The sequence below is a fragment of the Rosa rugosa genome, chromosome 1 (assembly GCF_958449725.1).
Source record: "Rosa rugosa chromosome 1, drRosRugo1.1, whole genome shotgun sequence".
NCBI lineage: Eukaryota > Viridiplantae > Streptophyta > Magnoliopsida > Rosales > Rosaceae > Rosa > Rosa rugosa.
Window position 1 is genome coordinate 26637897 of NC_084820.1, and position 15723 is coordinate 26653619.

Sequence of the window (15723 nt, forward strand, 5' to 3'; positions counted from 1 at the left end):
TCTGAATCAGGTATACTGCCCTTCACATTCTCATGCATGCTTTTCTTGATCATGATCAATGCCATCTTGTTATGCTTGTACCACTTGTCATGTTTTTCCCTTGCATCTCTACTAGAACTTTCAGTTAATGCAGCTGGTGGATTCTCCTTTAAAATATGATTATAGTCCAATATCCCCAGATTTAGTTCTATGTCTCCTTTCCATTTCTTAAAGTTTGAGTCATTCAAAAGCTCAATTTGATTGATGTTCATTGGAAAGTGCATAGCTGCATGTGAAATGATCAAACAGATTAATCTAGTGCTACTTAATACTAGAACTGATTGAATGTCCCATGAACTTGAATGTAATGTACATATACAGCAATATGAACTCATCAATTTTAAGACTCTGACAACCTTTATGGTCTACACATCTCTATTGATATATAAATGTCCATTTACTCAATACACATACCAGATTTAATAACCAAATTTCAAACTGCATTTCTTTGGAAATAAACAACAAATTTATTTTAAGTTTCTTAAATCTGTTATCTTCAGTGATGAAATATCAGCATCTCTTATCTTATTTACATGAAGCCATTTTGACAGCATACATGGATTTAAGATATATGTAGGTTTGATGCAAATAATCTCTTCCAGTTTATATTATGGCCACTTTGACAGCACACAATATATTTGACATTATACCAGCAATTATATGAACATGCTCATGTGTCAATTCCATTTAAAGATTTGATCACATATGAATAATTATATGTATGTGATGATCATGTGAATTTGATGTTAATTGCATATATCAAGACATTTAGTCATAAACATGTAAAATCATAACATGTCTTAATGCAGATTAAAATTATTGATTTCCCAGAATACATTCTTTCAATGCAGTTAATCTATTTAACATGCTAATGATCTATGTATATGTGGCTTTGATACCAATTGATAGAAATACCAAACTTGAAGAATCACAAACATATAGTTAAGAACATATACTAGATCAATACATGCATGTAACTAAGATTACTGCAAATCGACAAAATGTAAATTATATGATTAGGATTGAAAGTGCTGTATCAATCCTGAATTTCCAGAAAACAAGAACACAAGAACATTAATGCAAAATCTTACTTGATGCACTTCCATTGTCCATGATAGCCTTCTCCTGATTTCACCCTTATGTTATCTTAGTATATGAGACTAAAACAAGAACCACACATGCATCAGAAGGGACCAATCTGACATATATATAGCAACTTTGCAAATTAGTTTCATCCATAAAGAAACTGCTTATCATACTTTAACTGCTCTTTCAATTGCAACTTAATTTAAATTCAAATATCAGATAAGCTTGTCACAAAATGAAATATTTCATCAGCTTATATTATAGTCTAAACTTAGATTAATTACATATATATATATATATATGAAATGTATATGCAGAATACAAGTTCTAATCAATGTCTTGTTCCATAAGCAATGCTAGTTTGCTTACAATTGATAGCTTCCTCGGAACCATTTCTCCCCCTTGGCGGATCAAATTCATCCTTAAACATATTGTTTAGTCATCAAATCAGCTCTTAAATTTAAGCATCAGACACATCAAGAGAGAAGCCAATTTCTTTGCTGATGCCGTTGCTAATACATGACACAATTCCACTGTCAATGCTTGGAGACATTCCCTACTACCCCTTTCAGCTTATAATGCTCATTTCTTTGATCGTCTAGCTATAAGTTGTGAAAGAGATTCTTCATTGTAATTTTCTTTTCTTCGATTCAGGAAAAAAAAAAAAAAAAAAAACTGGTTGATAAAAAGTGATAAGTAATTAACCCTTTTTTTAATTCCGACACGTGCGAAGACGTGTGTGAGATGCTTATAAATAAGGGTCCTTGACCAAAAGCCCCAAAATGAGAAAAAATTATCCTACTTACCCCAGTAACAGATTTTTATTCCCACTAACCCAATTTGAAATAAAATAACAATTTTACCCTCCATCTAATTAATGAATTACATCCATATGCCATCAATTTTCTCTCCTCTGTCTCTATCCCTCTGCGATCTGCAGACTCTCTCTCTCTCTCTCTCTCTCTCTCTCTCTCTCTCTCTCTCTTTCTCTCTCTCTCATCCCTCTCCGATCTGCTCTCTCTCACCGTCGTCGTCATTTTCAAATTCTGCCGCTGGTCTCACCAAGCTCGCAACGTCGCCGGAATGGATTGGGTCGTCGTGGAGGCCAGGAGATTTCGTCGGATCCAGTTTTGGAGATCGTCTCCGAGCGCCGGTTATGGACATCGTCTTCGAGCGCCTCCGCTGCTGCTTCACCGCCTGCGACACCGTCAACTGCACCGGCTCCCTCTTCGACAATCTCAATGCCGGCCATGGAGACGAGGACCGCAAGAAGGACCACCACCACAAAATCATCACCAGCGACTCTTATGCTGGAGACGACGATGCCGACCCAACCCGGTCAGGGCTTCGCCTTGTTGGAATTCGGATCTCCATGGTTGGTTCCTTATATTCGAGTCCAATTTGGCAGGTTTGGCACAGTTTCGACTGCAACAAAAATGGAGAAGACGACATGGGTGCCCAGAGCTTTTCTCTGGGTGCCCAAATCAATTTATCTGTTTTTTTTTTCGTACAATGGTGCAGAAGGCCTAGAAAGAAAGAAAAAATGAAGGAAAAAAAGTTCTATTGGGCCAATAGAAGTCTGTTAAAGCGTCTATTGGGGGGTAATAGACGTTTTGAATTGATGTAATATTCTCATTTTTTTCTTTAATAAAAGTTTTATTTGTCTAAATCTAGGAAGATTAGTTCCTATTCTGGCTACTGAAAGTCCTATTGGGAGGCAATAGACATCTATTGGGGGGCAATATATGGCTGATAATCGTCTATTGGGGGCCAATAGACGTCTATTGGGGGGCAATAGACCAAATTTTCTATTGGGGGGCAATAGACGTCTATTGGGGGGCAATACATGGCTGATAGTCATCTATTGGGGGGCAATACATGGCTGAATAGTCACCTATTAGGGGCAATAGACGTCTATTAGGGGGCAATAGATGTCTATTGGGTGCAAAAAAACTTTCCGGTGAGATTTTCAGCAAATTCCGGTGGGCGGTAGCCGGTGACCGGAATCCGGCGACCGTTGACCGGAATCCGGTGAAAGTTGACCGGAATCCGGCGAAAGTTAGCCGGAATCCGGCGGCCGGTGACCGGATTCCGGCGGCCGGTGACGGGCTCCGGCGAAGTCTCCTATGGTTTCTCTCTCTTCCATTTTCACTCTCTCTCTCTCTCTCTCTAAGTAACAAAGGGGTTAGGGGTAGAATGGTATTAAAAAAAAATTAAAAACAAAAAAAAAATCTTAATGGGGTATTAGGGAAGACTCCCTTAGAGTGTATTGGGTAAGAGAGAATTAAAAAAACTTAATGGGGTTAGTGGGAAAAAAATCCCTAGAAATGGGGTAAATGGACAAAAACCCTATAAATAGGGTATAAATAGTTAAATACTCGTAAATAAATAATTTCGGGTTTAAGGCGGCAATAGGTCTCCAACTCAAAAACCCAAACTCATTCGCGCCCAACGTTTTGGGGTCTCTCTCTCTTTCACTCTCTTCGCTTGGGTTCAATCTAATAAGGTATGAAGGCTTCGGTAACCAGTACGATTTGGTTTTAATATCCAGAAAGTCCTTCGCTTTGTTTCAATTTCAATTGACTACTCTTTAATTCTTCCTTGTTTTTCTGCAATTTAGTGAAATCATTGGGCCTAAGATTTACCAGCTATATAGATGTAATTAAATATGTATTGGATTTGAGTGTTCTCGTTTACGATTCGGTTTTCTATTGTGTGAAATTTGGGGCTAAATATTTCATACTAAATCGTCGGAATTAATCTCATTTGTATCCGAGTGTTTTGTGCTCAAAACCCTAGATTCTGGAATTACTGGTGTTTTGGTCTCAATTTTGCACACATATACATGCAATTGCTAGCCGATGCTTGAATCAAATGACTGCGGTGAGAGCCATTTGTACATGGAACTAGGAATAGGATTGTGATTCGCTAGCTTAGCTGTTAGATCTTCAGAATTTATATCTCACTGAGTAAGAGGGACATCCCGTTTACTTTATTAGGGGCTTCTTAGGGATCGGTGTAGCTTTTTTCTTTGGTTTGGAGAATTCATCAATTTTCAAACTTGGATTGTTGATTTGATCTTTGGGTGGATAACATGATTTCTTCCGCAGTATTATAATTGGGTTTTTTTTTTCCTTTTCTTTTTGGTGTTTTAAGTTTTGTTATGTGGATATCTGTGTTTCACATGAAAGACTTTGTTTTGTGCTTAGACTTTTGGAGCAAATATGTGAGAAAGGGCAGTGCAACTTTCATGCTATTCAAACAATGTATGCTTTGATATGATACAAAAGGAAAGGGTGAATAGACTAATGGGAATACTAATAAATTGATAAACTATGTAAATTCTTGTGCTTACACCAGTTGGTTAAATTAATATTGCCTTTGAACATAATTGCAAATAACTTAGAAGCTAGATTTTTTTTGAAAATGATGTTGAAGCCTGCCAATTCATCATTGTTTTTCTTAATTGGAAGATGACAAATTTGTGTGACAGCGGCTAAAAAGTACTGGAGAGCTGAAACAACATGAAAGCTCCTAGACAGAGAAACTCAAAAGTGATCAAGGTTCCTATAAAGGGCAGAGCAAGTAAAGGTGGCATGGGGGAACAAAAATCTACAAGCAGAACTACACAGCACTGTCATAGAGAACCAGGTAAAAAAAAAAAAAATCTTGTCCTTAGTAGTATGCTTGAATACTGTCAAACTTGAACCTTACATTAACCGTTAGTTTTTGTATGCATTTGCATGAACAGGATTTGCTAATATTGTTGAATTTGATAATTCTAGACAAAGTTCGTTTGCAGTAAAATGTTCATTTTTCCATGCTTTCCTTATTTAAAAGTTTGCACATGGAGAAACATATCAAAGACATGTGCATTGAAACTGCAGCTAATTTGGGAATTCTGTTTTGCTTATTTCACCTTATTTTCCATAGGGAAAGGTGACGACTTCTTCAATGAAAAAGATGAGCATGTATCACCTTGCAATGCAGCTAAAGGATTGGATTTGGAGATTTCTGATGATGTACAGTGTTCAGAACCAACAAAGAAGCGGCCTTTTTATGGCATTAATGGAGGGAAACCACTTCTTCCTCATTCAAAGATCAAATTGCAGCTTTTTCCTGTAAATGAAGGCATTCGAATAGGATTGGAAAAGGTAATTCTTGAATGATGAAGCTTTGGAAATGAGAACAGTATTATTTATTTGAAAGCATAAAAATCTTGTCACTTTAATTTTAAGTTTCGTTTTGTTTTATTCCACTTTAGGATGGATTTCATCCGTATTTGGAACTCACTCTTAGAGCACGGAAGAAGATTTCTTCTGTTCTAAAGCACCTTATTAGCAAATGGGGCAGTTCAAGCGCTGCTGTTGGTGAGCCGGTTCTCTTCCCATACAGGATACAGGACAGTGTATCTAGTAACAGAAGATGGACGTTGAATGATGCTGAAACCAGTGCAGGAGATGTCTATGCAGCTATTGAAAGCCCTGAAATTTTTCGCTTAAGGTATAAATCTTATTCATTTCTCTTGCTCAAAAGGATTGTGTAATTTGAGCTGAAAATAGGGATTGTGTAACTTGTTATATTGTATCTGACTCGATATAATTTTCCAGGTATGGTTGGTTCTCTAATGAACCTAAAACCTCTGAGAAGCCTTCTACATCAGCTTATGACAAGGTTGACTTGCAATCTGAAAGCATACAGAGAGCTACTAGCACCCCTGCAGAGAATGCATATGAAGTAGAGAACCACACTGTGTTAACAAGCAAATATATGGAATCAATAAATGAAAGGACAGATTCAAATGCTGAGAAGATTTCTAATGTAGATGCTGATCTTTTGGTAAAGTTTTCTTCTGCTTCTCTCTCTTGAGTGATTCCTTCATCATAATGCTCACAAGCACCTCCATCATCACCCAAGTAACCTTTTGCATTTATTAATGTGAATACCTGAATTTTCTGAAGCACTTACTTATGGTGAGTATGACTTTTTTGAGTTGAAATTGCATTAACTGGGAAGTCTATATAGACATGAAGAAATGTTGGATTTCTCACACAAGCTTTTCACATCCTTCCTTTGAAAATCTTTAAGCAGATAAGGAAACTTGTTGTGTATCCTGTAGAGGACTTTTAACTGGCTATCTGCATTGCACACATTAGGTTTAGATGCAACATGTATTTTCACTGATTTTACTGATATTTTGAAGTTCTGTTTTATTGTATTTAGAGTGATGGCCAGAGGCGGGTGGATGGTAAACATGCACTGGTTGTTGATACTGTTACTGACATAAGCATTGGAGGCCTCCTTTCTGAAGCATCCTTACAGGCTAAGTGCAATAATGGAAATAAAAAACAGAGAGAGAAGGCTAAAACCCCACATCCTGTGGGCATAAAGAGTGATTCAAAATCATTTGAGTTGTGGGCTGATTGTCCATCTATAAGCATTGGCGGCATCCTGTCTGAAGTATCCTTACAGGGAAAAATCAATCGTTTTGGTGCGCAATCAACTATGAGCAATCCAAGCTTGCAGCCAGCTCATTCAATTTCTGATAATCTGCAAGGTTCAAGGCCATCTGCTCATGATTCTTGCTTATCAATTTTGGATGCTGAAGAAACCTGTCATGCATTTCCCTCTCAAAAGTTTTCTCTGGGAAAAGATGTTCTGGGTATCGGAGGAAGTTGTGGAGGTTTGAGCCAGAACTCTGGTTTCAAACTGTTCAAGTTTCCTCTTCCAGCCAAGGTTTGTGTAATTCTGTTTGCTTATTTGTTTCTTTTACTGCGACTGTGCATAAATGTATGTTGCTTCAATCTACTAGGGTTTGAAATCCATTACCTTTCAGTCTACTTTACAGAAATCTTGCCACATAAAACGTAATGTGTATTTTTATATCATCTATACATGATTTGAGTACTACATGGATTAATTTGATATGATAAATTCTAATGTTTAAACTTGGATTTCACATCAGCCACCAATTGTTTTGATTGATAACCTCAAAATTAGCTGCGGAGAATGCTTAAGGTATTGAAAAGTTGAAACTTGAAATTTCCAAATCTGTTGAAGTATTAAGGACGTAGCAACTATTTAACATTGATTTCTTGGTTAAATGAGGATGTGTGGTGGAATAGCAACATTTAGGTTGGTTAAATTAGGTGTCAAGGTGATGTGTGGTGGAATAGCAACATTTAGGTTTTAATGGAGTAAGAAAATGCCTTGCATGTTTGTGAACCTTTTGAGGGATGTCTTCTGGTTTATTTTAGCAATTGATATATTAAGCAATTCCGTTTGGTAGACCTTTCCAACCTTGGTTTAATTAAAATAATTAGACTACATTCTTTAGTCTCTTGCGTATGATCAAACATGAGGCTATTTTTATTCTTAAACATCTGTTGAAATCCCTAGTCATAAGACTATACACTTGAAACAGCATAAAGTTGTGGCTGTTCTAGAGCTGTCAATTTCAACTCATATCTGATGTCTATTTTCAGGGTAATAGAGTAGCTGAGCTTCCAAAAGACCATGCTCGGCAAGTATCTAATACAGAACGGATGAATTGTTCATATTTGAACAATGATGAACGGAGCCTTGGGCTATCAGGCATCAAATGGGTAATTGAATTTCTTATTGAAGTGATATACCATGATGTACAACTTTACAAAGAAAAATATAAGCTAATCTTTTCTTTTTGCTGCTGCGCCACAGACCGACTCTTTGGGGCCCTTTGATCTTGGCCTGCCTGTCTCCCAGAAGCTCTGTAATGCAGAGAGTACAAGCATCAGCGGATTTGTTAAGTAGCAGTTGGAGACTAAGGGACCCTTTTGATGGAGATTCCAAATCAAGGGATTAATGACATCATGAGGTTAAAGTGCTTGTTTAGACTTCTGAAAAGGATAAAGAAAAAGATGCTATGCAAACCCATATATGTCAAGACTTGAATAGAAGAATAAGAAAGCAGTCAAATTCCTAATGATTCATTGCATATAGTTATGTCAAGTCCATTTCAAACGCATGGCTTCTAGTCATATCAAATATGTTCTATCTACTGTTTTGAATTGAAGCATGGACATGGATTGATTCGCAATACTTTCCACTATGCAATATTTTGAATCTTGCAGCATCTTTCTTCAACTAAGACCAACATATGTAGAGAAAAATATTTCTGTATAGTGTCTGCCTTATACTCTTCTTTTAGATAGGTAGGCTAGCTTCTAGAATCCCAAGGTTGGTACTCTGTTTAACTGTGTTAGTTCATTCTCTATTTAATAGTTGAAGAGGTGACTCCTGGAATTGGAGTTGGTGCTGTACAGGTTATTATTGTACCTTTCTAAATGGAATTTAGATATGGTAGGAAATATGGAGTTGCAATTTATAAAAATGCAGTTAAACTCTAGTTGTGCCAAATTAGCATGAAAGGACCTTTGTCGATTTTGTAGGTCAGAATGAACTATTTGTCTCATTTTCTGTCAGTTCCCACGTACTCGTGAGTACACAAAAAAAAGTCATGAACAAAAATAACGGGTTAAAGACTATCCTTTTGTTTACGAGTGTAACCGAAACTTCAAAAACGAAAACGTTATTATAAAAGTCTTGATAATATATTGTTTTTTGAGGAAACATTTGGTAGTACTCCGAAGTTTGACATATCCCGAAATATTCTATCATCAGATTCATGAATTCACCGAAAACTAACCCAAAGTATACAATACCGTGGATTCCCTAGATTTTCGAAGTTTTTTTTTATGATTGCGCCAATTACAATGTGGGAGAGTGGCCTGCTGGCTGCTGGCAGGTGGCAACTGTTGTACGCTGTGAAACTCTACATCCCAATGATCCATTTACCCACCAAATAGAGCATTCCAACTTCCCATCACAATCTCCCTTTCATTTTTCTCATTCTACCACTCTCTTTGAGAGCAGTCCAAGTCGTTGAAAATGGAGAAGGGAAAAAGAAAATTATCCAACCCTAAAGACCATTTTCAAGTCTTATTCCCCAAATTCTCATGGCGGAGTAAGCGGAGCCAAACAATGATCAATGACACCCTTCTCCTTTGGCATAAATCCAAGCACTGCCGGCCAAGGGACGGCAGGTTCAATCAAACTTTGCCACCACCTATCCCTACATTCCCAATGTTTTTATCCACTTTCATGATTACTATGTCACCTAGGTGCTACCGTCAAACACTCAGTCGGAGACTAATCCCTGCTTCTGAGGTTTAATGGGGTGTATTCAGACCAAGACCAACTCCCCAACTCATGGACCTCATGGCCTCGACAAGTTGAAAGTTGATCATGGGTATGTCAAGGGAGGTGGGGAAGGGAAACCCTTTGCCCTGAAAGCCCCGGGAAAGGCGCCGGTGAGGGTTAATGCCGAGGTTAAGGTTGATAGTGGAGGAGGAGGTGGGAAGGGTGTGGTTAGTAGAGAGACAGAGAGAGGCAATGTTTCAGGAAGGCTTACAGTGACGCAGACTGGAGGAGATGATGATGAAATTGTGGATGGCTGGCCAAAGTGGCTTGTTGATAATGTGCCTCGAGATGTTTTGGATGGCTTGGTTCCGAAGAGTGCTGATTCATATGACAAGCTTGCTAAGGTAATTTGTACTCAGTATGTTATACTCATTTCTATTACATATCATTTCAGTATATAAATGCAGATTCAGCAATATCCCATTTTGCCAATGTTACATCTGTTCTAGAAAAAGTTGATAGCTTTGTTTCTTGTCAAATTGTCTTAGTGAATAAGGTGTGAGCGAGCTAGAATGAGTTGCCATTGTTCTTATCATGTGATGTTATTTGCTATATCATTATGAAATTGAAGTGATATACATTCAATTTTCAAACTCAGTTAGAAGAGGTCAGGTGGGGTAGGTAAAGAATTGGTGCCACATATTCATTTTCCTTACTTGGTTTTCCTGGAGGGCAAGAGTATGACTAGGCCTGAATCTATTTCTGGTTTGTGCAGGTAGGCCAAGGAACCTACAGCAATGTGTACAAAGCTCGTGATAGAGACACCAAAAAGATTGTTGCTTTGAAAAAGGTCCGGTTTGACACATCAGAGCCAGAGAGTATCAAGTTTATGGCGAGGGAGATAATGATATTACGGAGGCTAGATCATCCCAATGTCATCAAGCTTGAAGGACTAGCCACGTCAAGGATGCAATATAGTCTATATTTGGTCCTTGAATTCATGCAATATGACCTGACTAAAATAATCTCACGTCCTGAAGAGAGGCTCACTGAACCACAGGTTGGCATTTTCCCTTCTTCATCCTTACAGTTATATGTAGTTATTGGCTCATACTCATGGAGTCAATATTCATGAAATATTGTCTTTGGGAAAAGTGTGGAGTTCCTCAACCAATCAGGAATAGGTGGTGATAAGGAAGGGACAGTTCGACTATTGATTTTGAATAGAAAAGGTTGAAAATGATGATGATGATGACTACTCTTTTTTCGGTGGAAATGTTGTAAAATAGTTTCATTTATTTGCGTAATTGGCACGGGCTTCTAATTGTTGCAAACTAACTTCATCAGTTCCTAAGTTCATAACTGTTTCTCCACTAGGTAGAGGTTTGTTTGGAATGACTTGGAGTTTATTATTATTATTATTATTATTTTTTTTTTTTGCAGGTAAAGTGCTATATGCAGCAACTGCTTTCTGGTCTCCAGCACTGCCATGAGAAAGGAATTCTACACAGAGACATTAAACCTTCAAACTTGCTAATAGACAAGAATGGGATGCTCAAAATTGCAGATTTTGGGCTAGCGAACTTCTTCCCTCCCAAACAAAAACGTCCTCTTACGAGCCGAGTTGTGACTCTCTGGTATAGAGCCCCAGAGCTCTTGTTAGGCTCTACAGATTACGGAGTTGGTATTGATCTTTGGAGTGCAGGATGTCTACTGGGAGAAATGTTTGTAGGAAGGCCAATTATGCCTGGGAGGACTGAGGTAAAACGCTTTGATGCTAGTTATGCTCTTACACTAGGAACTCGAATCATTTGTTCATTAGGATTTTTGTGGGAAACCAAGTCAGCTTTACAGTTTTCTCAAATGAGTTATTTACACAATCGAATATCCTATCTGATGATATTAAAACAATATTGAGTTCTTTGTATGTATTGTCCTCGTATGAGAAATAGTTGGTTTTGCCTTTTCATCTCTTTCTCAAATTTCAATATGAAAATCCCTTCTATGATGGGAGCTGAAATTACTAGAACATTCGCTTTCATCTTATTACTGGCACTTTTTATTCTCTTATTCTCTTATGCATCTGTGTATTCAGGTTGAGCAACTTCATAGAATCTTCAAGCTTTGTGGTTCCCCCTCAGATGATTACTGGAAGAAAATGAAGTTACCAACAAGCTTCCGACCCCCACATCATTACAAACCTAGTTTTGAAGAATTCTTCAGGGACTTCTCGATGCCATCATTTGGTCTGTTGATCACTCTTCTTGCTCTTGACCCGACATCTCGTGGCAGTGCTGCTTCTGGTCTCCAGAGCGGAGTGAGTACCAATGAGCTTTTTCTTTCTGGAGTCAATTTTCTCTACCAATTTTTAGTTTTCTGTTCTATTTGATTGAACTGAACATCGTCATAAAGAACATGAGGCAAAAAAGATATCAATAGTTAAAATAGTCAGAGTTGCAGTTGTACGTTGAATCCTTTTTACAATTCATTAATCATGAATTTGATTCTGAATTGACTAAGAGTTCGTGGTCAATGAATTAACATAGAGAGTATTTATTGTTTTGTACTGTGATTGATCACTAGCATTGTTATATAGAAGTGAAAGGGTAGGGATGAACATTATCAACTTTTGTGTTATCTATTTTTGATCTGTTTTAGCAACTGCTAACATCTTTTTCTCATGGGACATTAATTGAATGTGCCATGTTATTACTGCTTTAGTTTATGACTTTGAAGTTTTCAAGTACAATCTCATCTCTCAAGTACATACCATTTGACCTATAAGTTGAAATTTGGTTGATCTAAGAGAAAAATGAATGAAGAAAAGCTTAATGTTTTGGTGAACTATTTCAGTATGTTCTTTTTGATTGTTTGATCTACATCTGTTCAACATGTTATCTACAGATTCTAATTTCATTTTCTGCCTTCAGTTCTTTAGTTCAAGTCCATCGGCGTGTGACCTTTCAGCTCTACCAGTGCTGTATAAAGAGGAGGATGATCCGGCTCAAAGAAAGGATCGGAAGAAGTATGCTATTAAATTACTACCAACAATCTACTTTCATTATTTTGATTGATATTATACAAACTATATTAAAAGGACACCTAGATGTAGTTTATGTGGACATGCATTTGAACTTGCCTGGATGAAAAATTAATATTTCTGTTGTTTTATTTTTTTTATTTAACTCTAAAATGTGGTACTACTTTTGCATAACACAAGGAAATCTAAAAAACTTTCACTCCAATACTCTTGATCAGATGTTTTCTAATTCATGAGGTTTTTGAATTGCATTTTTGTCCCCATGTTCAATTTCAGATCTGCTGTTTTGTTTACAGTTGGTTTAATTTAGAGTAAATGCTGTCAAAACCTTATTTGATTTAACTAACATCTAATGTATAGATAAAATGCACATTAACAGTTCAGTGGAGGTCTAAACACCCTAAATATGAATTACCTAATTGTGGTTTTTCATCTGATGCAAGGAGGGTCTACAAAGTAAGGCAATGGTCTCAAACAAACCGTGATTTTCATCAAAGAAGGGTCCAGGGAAGAGGAGAATTTGGATCTTTGAATGAGGTAAGTTTTGCACACGGACAAGTTCCTTAAAGCAGACTTTTTATTTGAGTCAATATATGTTTCATTTGGGATAGTATCATGTACTTCAGAAGTTTCATGGGCGAAAAATGTGCTTTAGTAAAAAAATGAGAACATTGATTCAAGTAGTACGTCACACAATAAGGGCTTCTTTCACAGTGTGGTGGTAGTTCCAAATGTACTTTCAAATAATCGATCAAACTTGCTTATTATTGTGTTTGGTAGAAAAACAATGTTCTTTTGGGGTTCTAGGAGCACTTGCTCGCATTGCTTTCTGGATTAGGTGCTTCCTCAGGAAGCAGTTCCAAGTAAATTATTCAGGACAAAAGAACTAACAGTAGTGGGAATGGATTCTGTCTTTAAAGAAACAACACATTGTAAAAATTGACAATGACTAGCCATTTAACCCAAGTGCAGTCTTTCGTCTAAGATTCACCTTGTATTGTGACTGATATCGCTTCTCTAATAACTTGGAATAAAGTGAGAAATGGAAAATATTTTTTGACTAGGGTACATTCTTTCACCTTTTTTTTTTTTTCTTTGATGACTCAGACTTGGTTTAAAACTATCATGCTTTCAGTTTGTATATATGAAATGACTACACCATTACTTGATATAGTTCATTTGTAGAATTATATCCTGGCTTTTTCTACTTTATTCAGGAAAAGAATGCGGAAACTGGAAGTACACACAGCCAAGAAATGGGAAGCATATATAGCCAAGATATGGGCAACACTAGTGTAAGCAGCAGCGCTTCCTCCTGTTTTAGACCCTCCATACACGAGAACTTGAATGCATCTCTTTCCCCAATAATCCGCTCGCATCAAAAAAGATTTCCAAGCACCGAGGGTCATCCCAATGCTCTCAAGAACATTAATCCTGATGCTCTCAAAAACATCAACAACTTTACTCTCTTACAGGCCTCTATAAAAGATATCGTCAACCACACTGAAGGCGGTACATACCGGAGATCTCATTCAACGCTAGACTTCCGAAATTTTGATCCTGAGAAGATGTTTGGATTCGACAAAGTATAGGCAATCAGAACATATCTTTATCAGCTCAAGCTTTCTACCCCTTCTGGGTTAGAAACTTATAATTCTTTTTCCCAGTTTTTTGGTCTCAAATTTCCCTTACATGAGTTTGTGCTATAAACAATAATTCTGTCTCTGTAAACTTTTTTTGTTCACAGATTACCTATGGAAAATTCTCCATAAAATAAAAGAAGTTGGTTTTGCACTGAATAGTAAGATGACAGAAAAAGTAGTTGTGTAATGATTCATTGGACAATAGACATGATTTGCTAACACATTGCAATAGATCTTTACGTATGCTTGTGCTAGATTTGATGCTGCTTGGATTTCAGTGCTAGGCCGAAGGGCTAGAATCATGTATGTAAGGAGCTGCTGAAGAATTTCGACGGAAGACAATGTTCATTATGAAATTATCATGCCTTTCCACTCAAATTTTAGCATTACTCCACACACCAGATATTTGTTTATCTGTCCTCTCAAGTTATGAATCCCAGTCTTGTTGTATTCTATACCTTGCTGTTCTTAGATTCTTCTTATAATTTCTATAAAGTTGAAACAACACAAATTTCTTGTTTATATAACAAAACACAGACCACACGTGTGCTAAAAATTTTGTTTTCAAAACTTAGCTGTGCAGAAGCTGCTGCAAAATTAGCCTCATAATAATATAGATAATGTTGAACAATGGAATGTAGAAATCATTGCAGAAAGAGGAGGATATCTGAGATAAGTTTGAATTTGCAACGGAACATCCCGATTTCCATGAATCATTATATATCAACGAGCAACTTTGAACCTCCTCAACTTGCAAGTGGAAAGTTGCTTGTTCAGAGATCCAAAGCAACATCCAAATTGTTCTAGCTAGTACTAGCCTAATCTGGGATCTGATGAAACAATGTCTCTGTTTCTCTATCTTCATAAGTTCATATTAAGATACAGATACAGCGGAATTTGGAGTCCTAAAATATCTTATCTTATTTACTTTTAAGAGCATCTCTAGCTAGTGGAAACTCATGCTGCAACAGATGTTGACAGCTGGATTAAGTCCAGCCAAAACATCAAATCCGACACCGATACAATCCTTAGAAGAAAATAAAAAGTAAAAGGTAAGCATGCTCATTTGGCAAGATCAGCTCCACACATGCAAAGGACTGTTGAATCAAACTCGATCGAAAGCATTCAAAACCTTCTTATACATATACATGTCAACGGATCCAAGCCTTAGAAAATCATTAGAATCAACTAAGGTCTTGAAACACATGCAGTAGTTTTATGCTCGTAGTAAACAAACTATGTACAGGTAAAAAAGAGAGAGAGAGTTTTGATACTTTGTTTACTGTTTAGTTCACCACCAGTAATAGTACTACTCGTCATAGAAGTTGTCAACAAACTTGCCTTTGATCCATTTGAAACTGTTGCGCAGCGACGACTTGAACTTACCTTCCATGGTATACATGTTATAGTTTGCCACCCTCTTCCTTCTCTCCAGCTCTGGATTACTATTACCAGACCCTGATGCTGAAGATGGCCCTTCTACCTTGCTCACCGGACCATTGAAGCTGTAAGATTTCGGTCGATCCTCAAACCCGAACCTCGCCTCTGTATATGCAGTTGCGTAGTACCCAGAAAATGATTTGCTCTTCTCCATATCTGAATTCTCAGCTCAAAGGACAAGGAGGTAGAGATGCCTTGCAGTTACAAGAGTAGACCAGCTCTCATGAGTTGCAAATATATGAGAGGGTGAGAAAGTAGCACCAGTGATTATATATGATATATAGTAAAGCAATC

The 15723-nt window shown here is 37.2% G+C and overlaps 2 protein-coding genes across 3 annotated transcripts; both read left to right on the forward strand.

Moving 5' to 3' along the window:
• The first annotated feature begins 3527 nt into the window (after positions 1 to 3527).
• On the forward strand, positions 3528 to 8354 carry LOC133724454 (uncharacterized). Its single transcript, XM_062151202.1, has 8 exons — positions 3528 to 3631; positions 4619 to 4776; positions 5059 to 5279; positions 5390 to 5628; positions 5736 to 5964; positions 6349 to 6861; positions 7611 to 7730; positions 7825 to 8354. The coding sequence occupies exons 2-8, from the start codon at positions 4650 to 4652 to the stop codon at positions 7915 to 7917; spliced, it is 1542 nt and encodes a 513-aa protein (XP_062007186.1). The 5' UTR covers positions 3528 to 3631; positions 4619 to 4649; the 3' UTR covers positions 7918 to 8354.
• Positions 8355 to 9007: 653 nt separating this feature from the next.
• Positions 9008 to 14208, forward strand: LOC133724453 (probable serine/threonine-protein kinase At1g54610). Of its 2 annotated transcripts, none has more exons than XM_062151201.1 (7): positions 9008 to 9710; positions 10082 to 10366; positions 10750 to 11067; positions 11402 to 11623; positions 12237 to 12331; positions 12793 to 12883; positions 13564 to 14208. In XM_062151201.1, exons 1-7 carry the CDS (start codon positions 9339 to 9341, stop codon positions 13936 to 13938), a joined length of 1758 nt encoding a protein of 585 aa, XP_062007185.1. In that variant the 5' UTR covers positions 9008 to 9338; the 3' UTR covers positions 13939 to 14208. The 2 variants fall into 2 exon arrangements, with proteins under 2 accessions (XP_062007185.1, XP_062007184.1); XM_062151200.1 differs by having other exon boundaries at positions 9070 to 9710; positions 12790 to 12883.
• The last annotated feature ends 1515 nt before the right edge of the window (positions 14209 to 15723 follow it).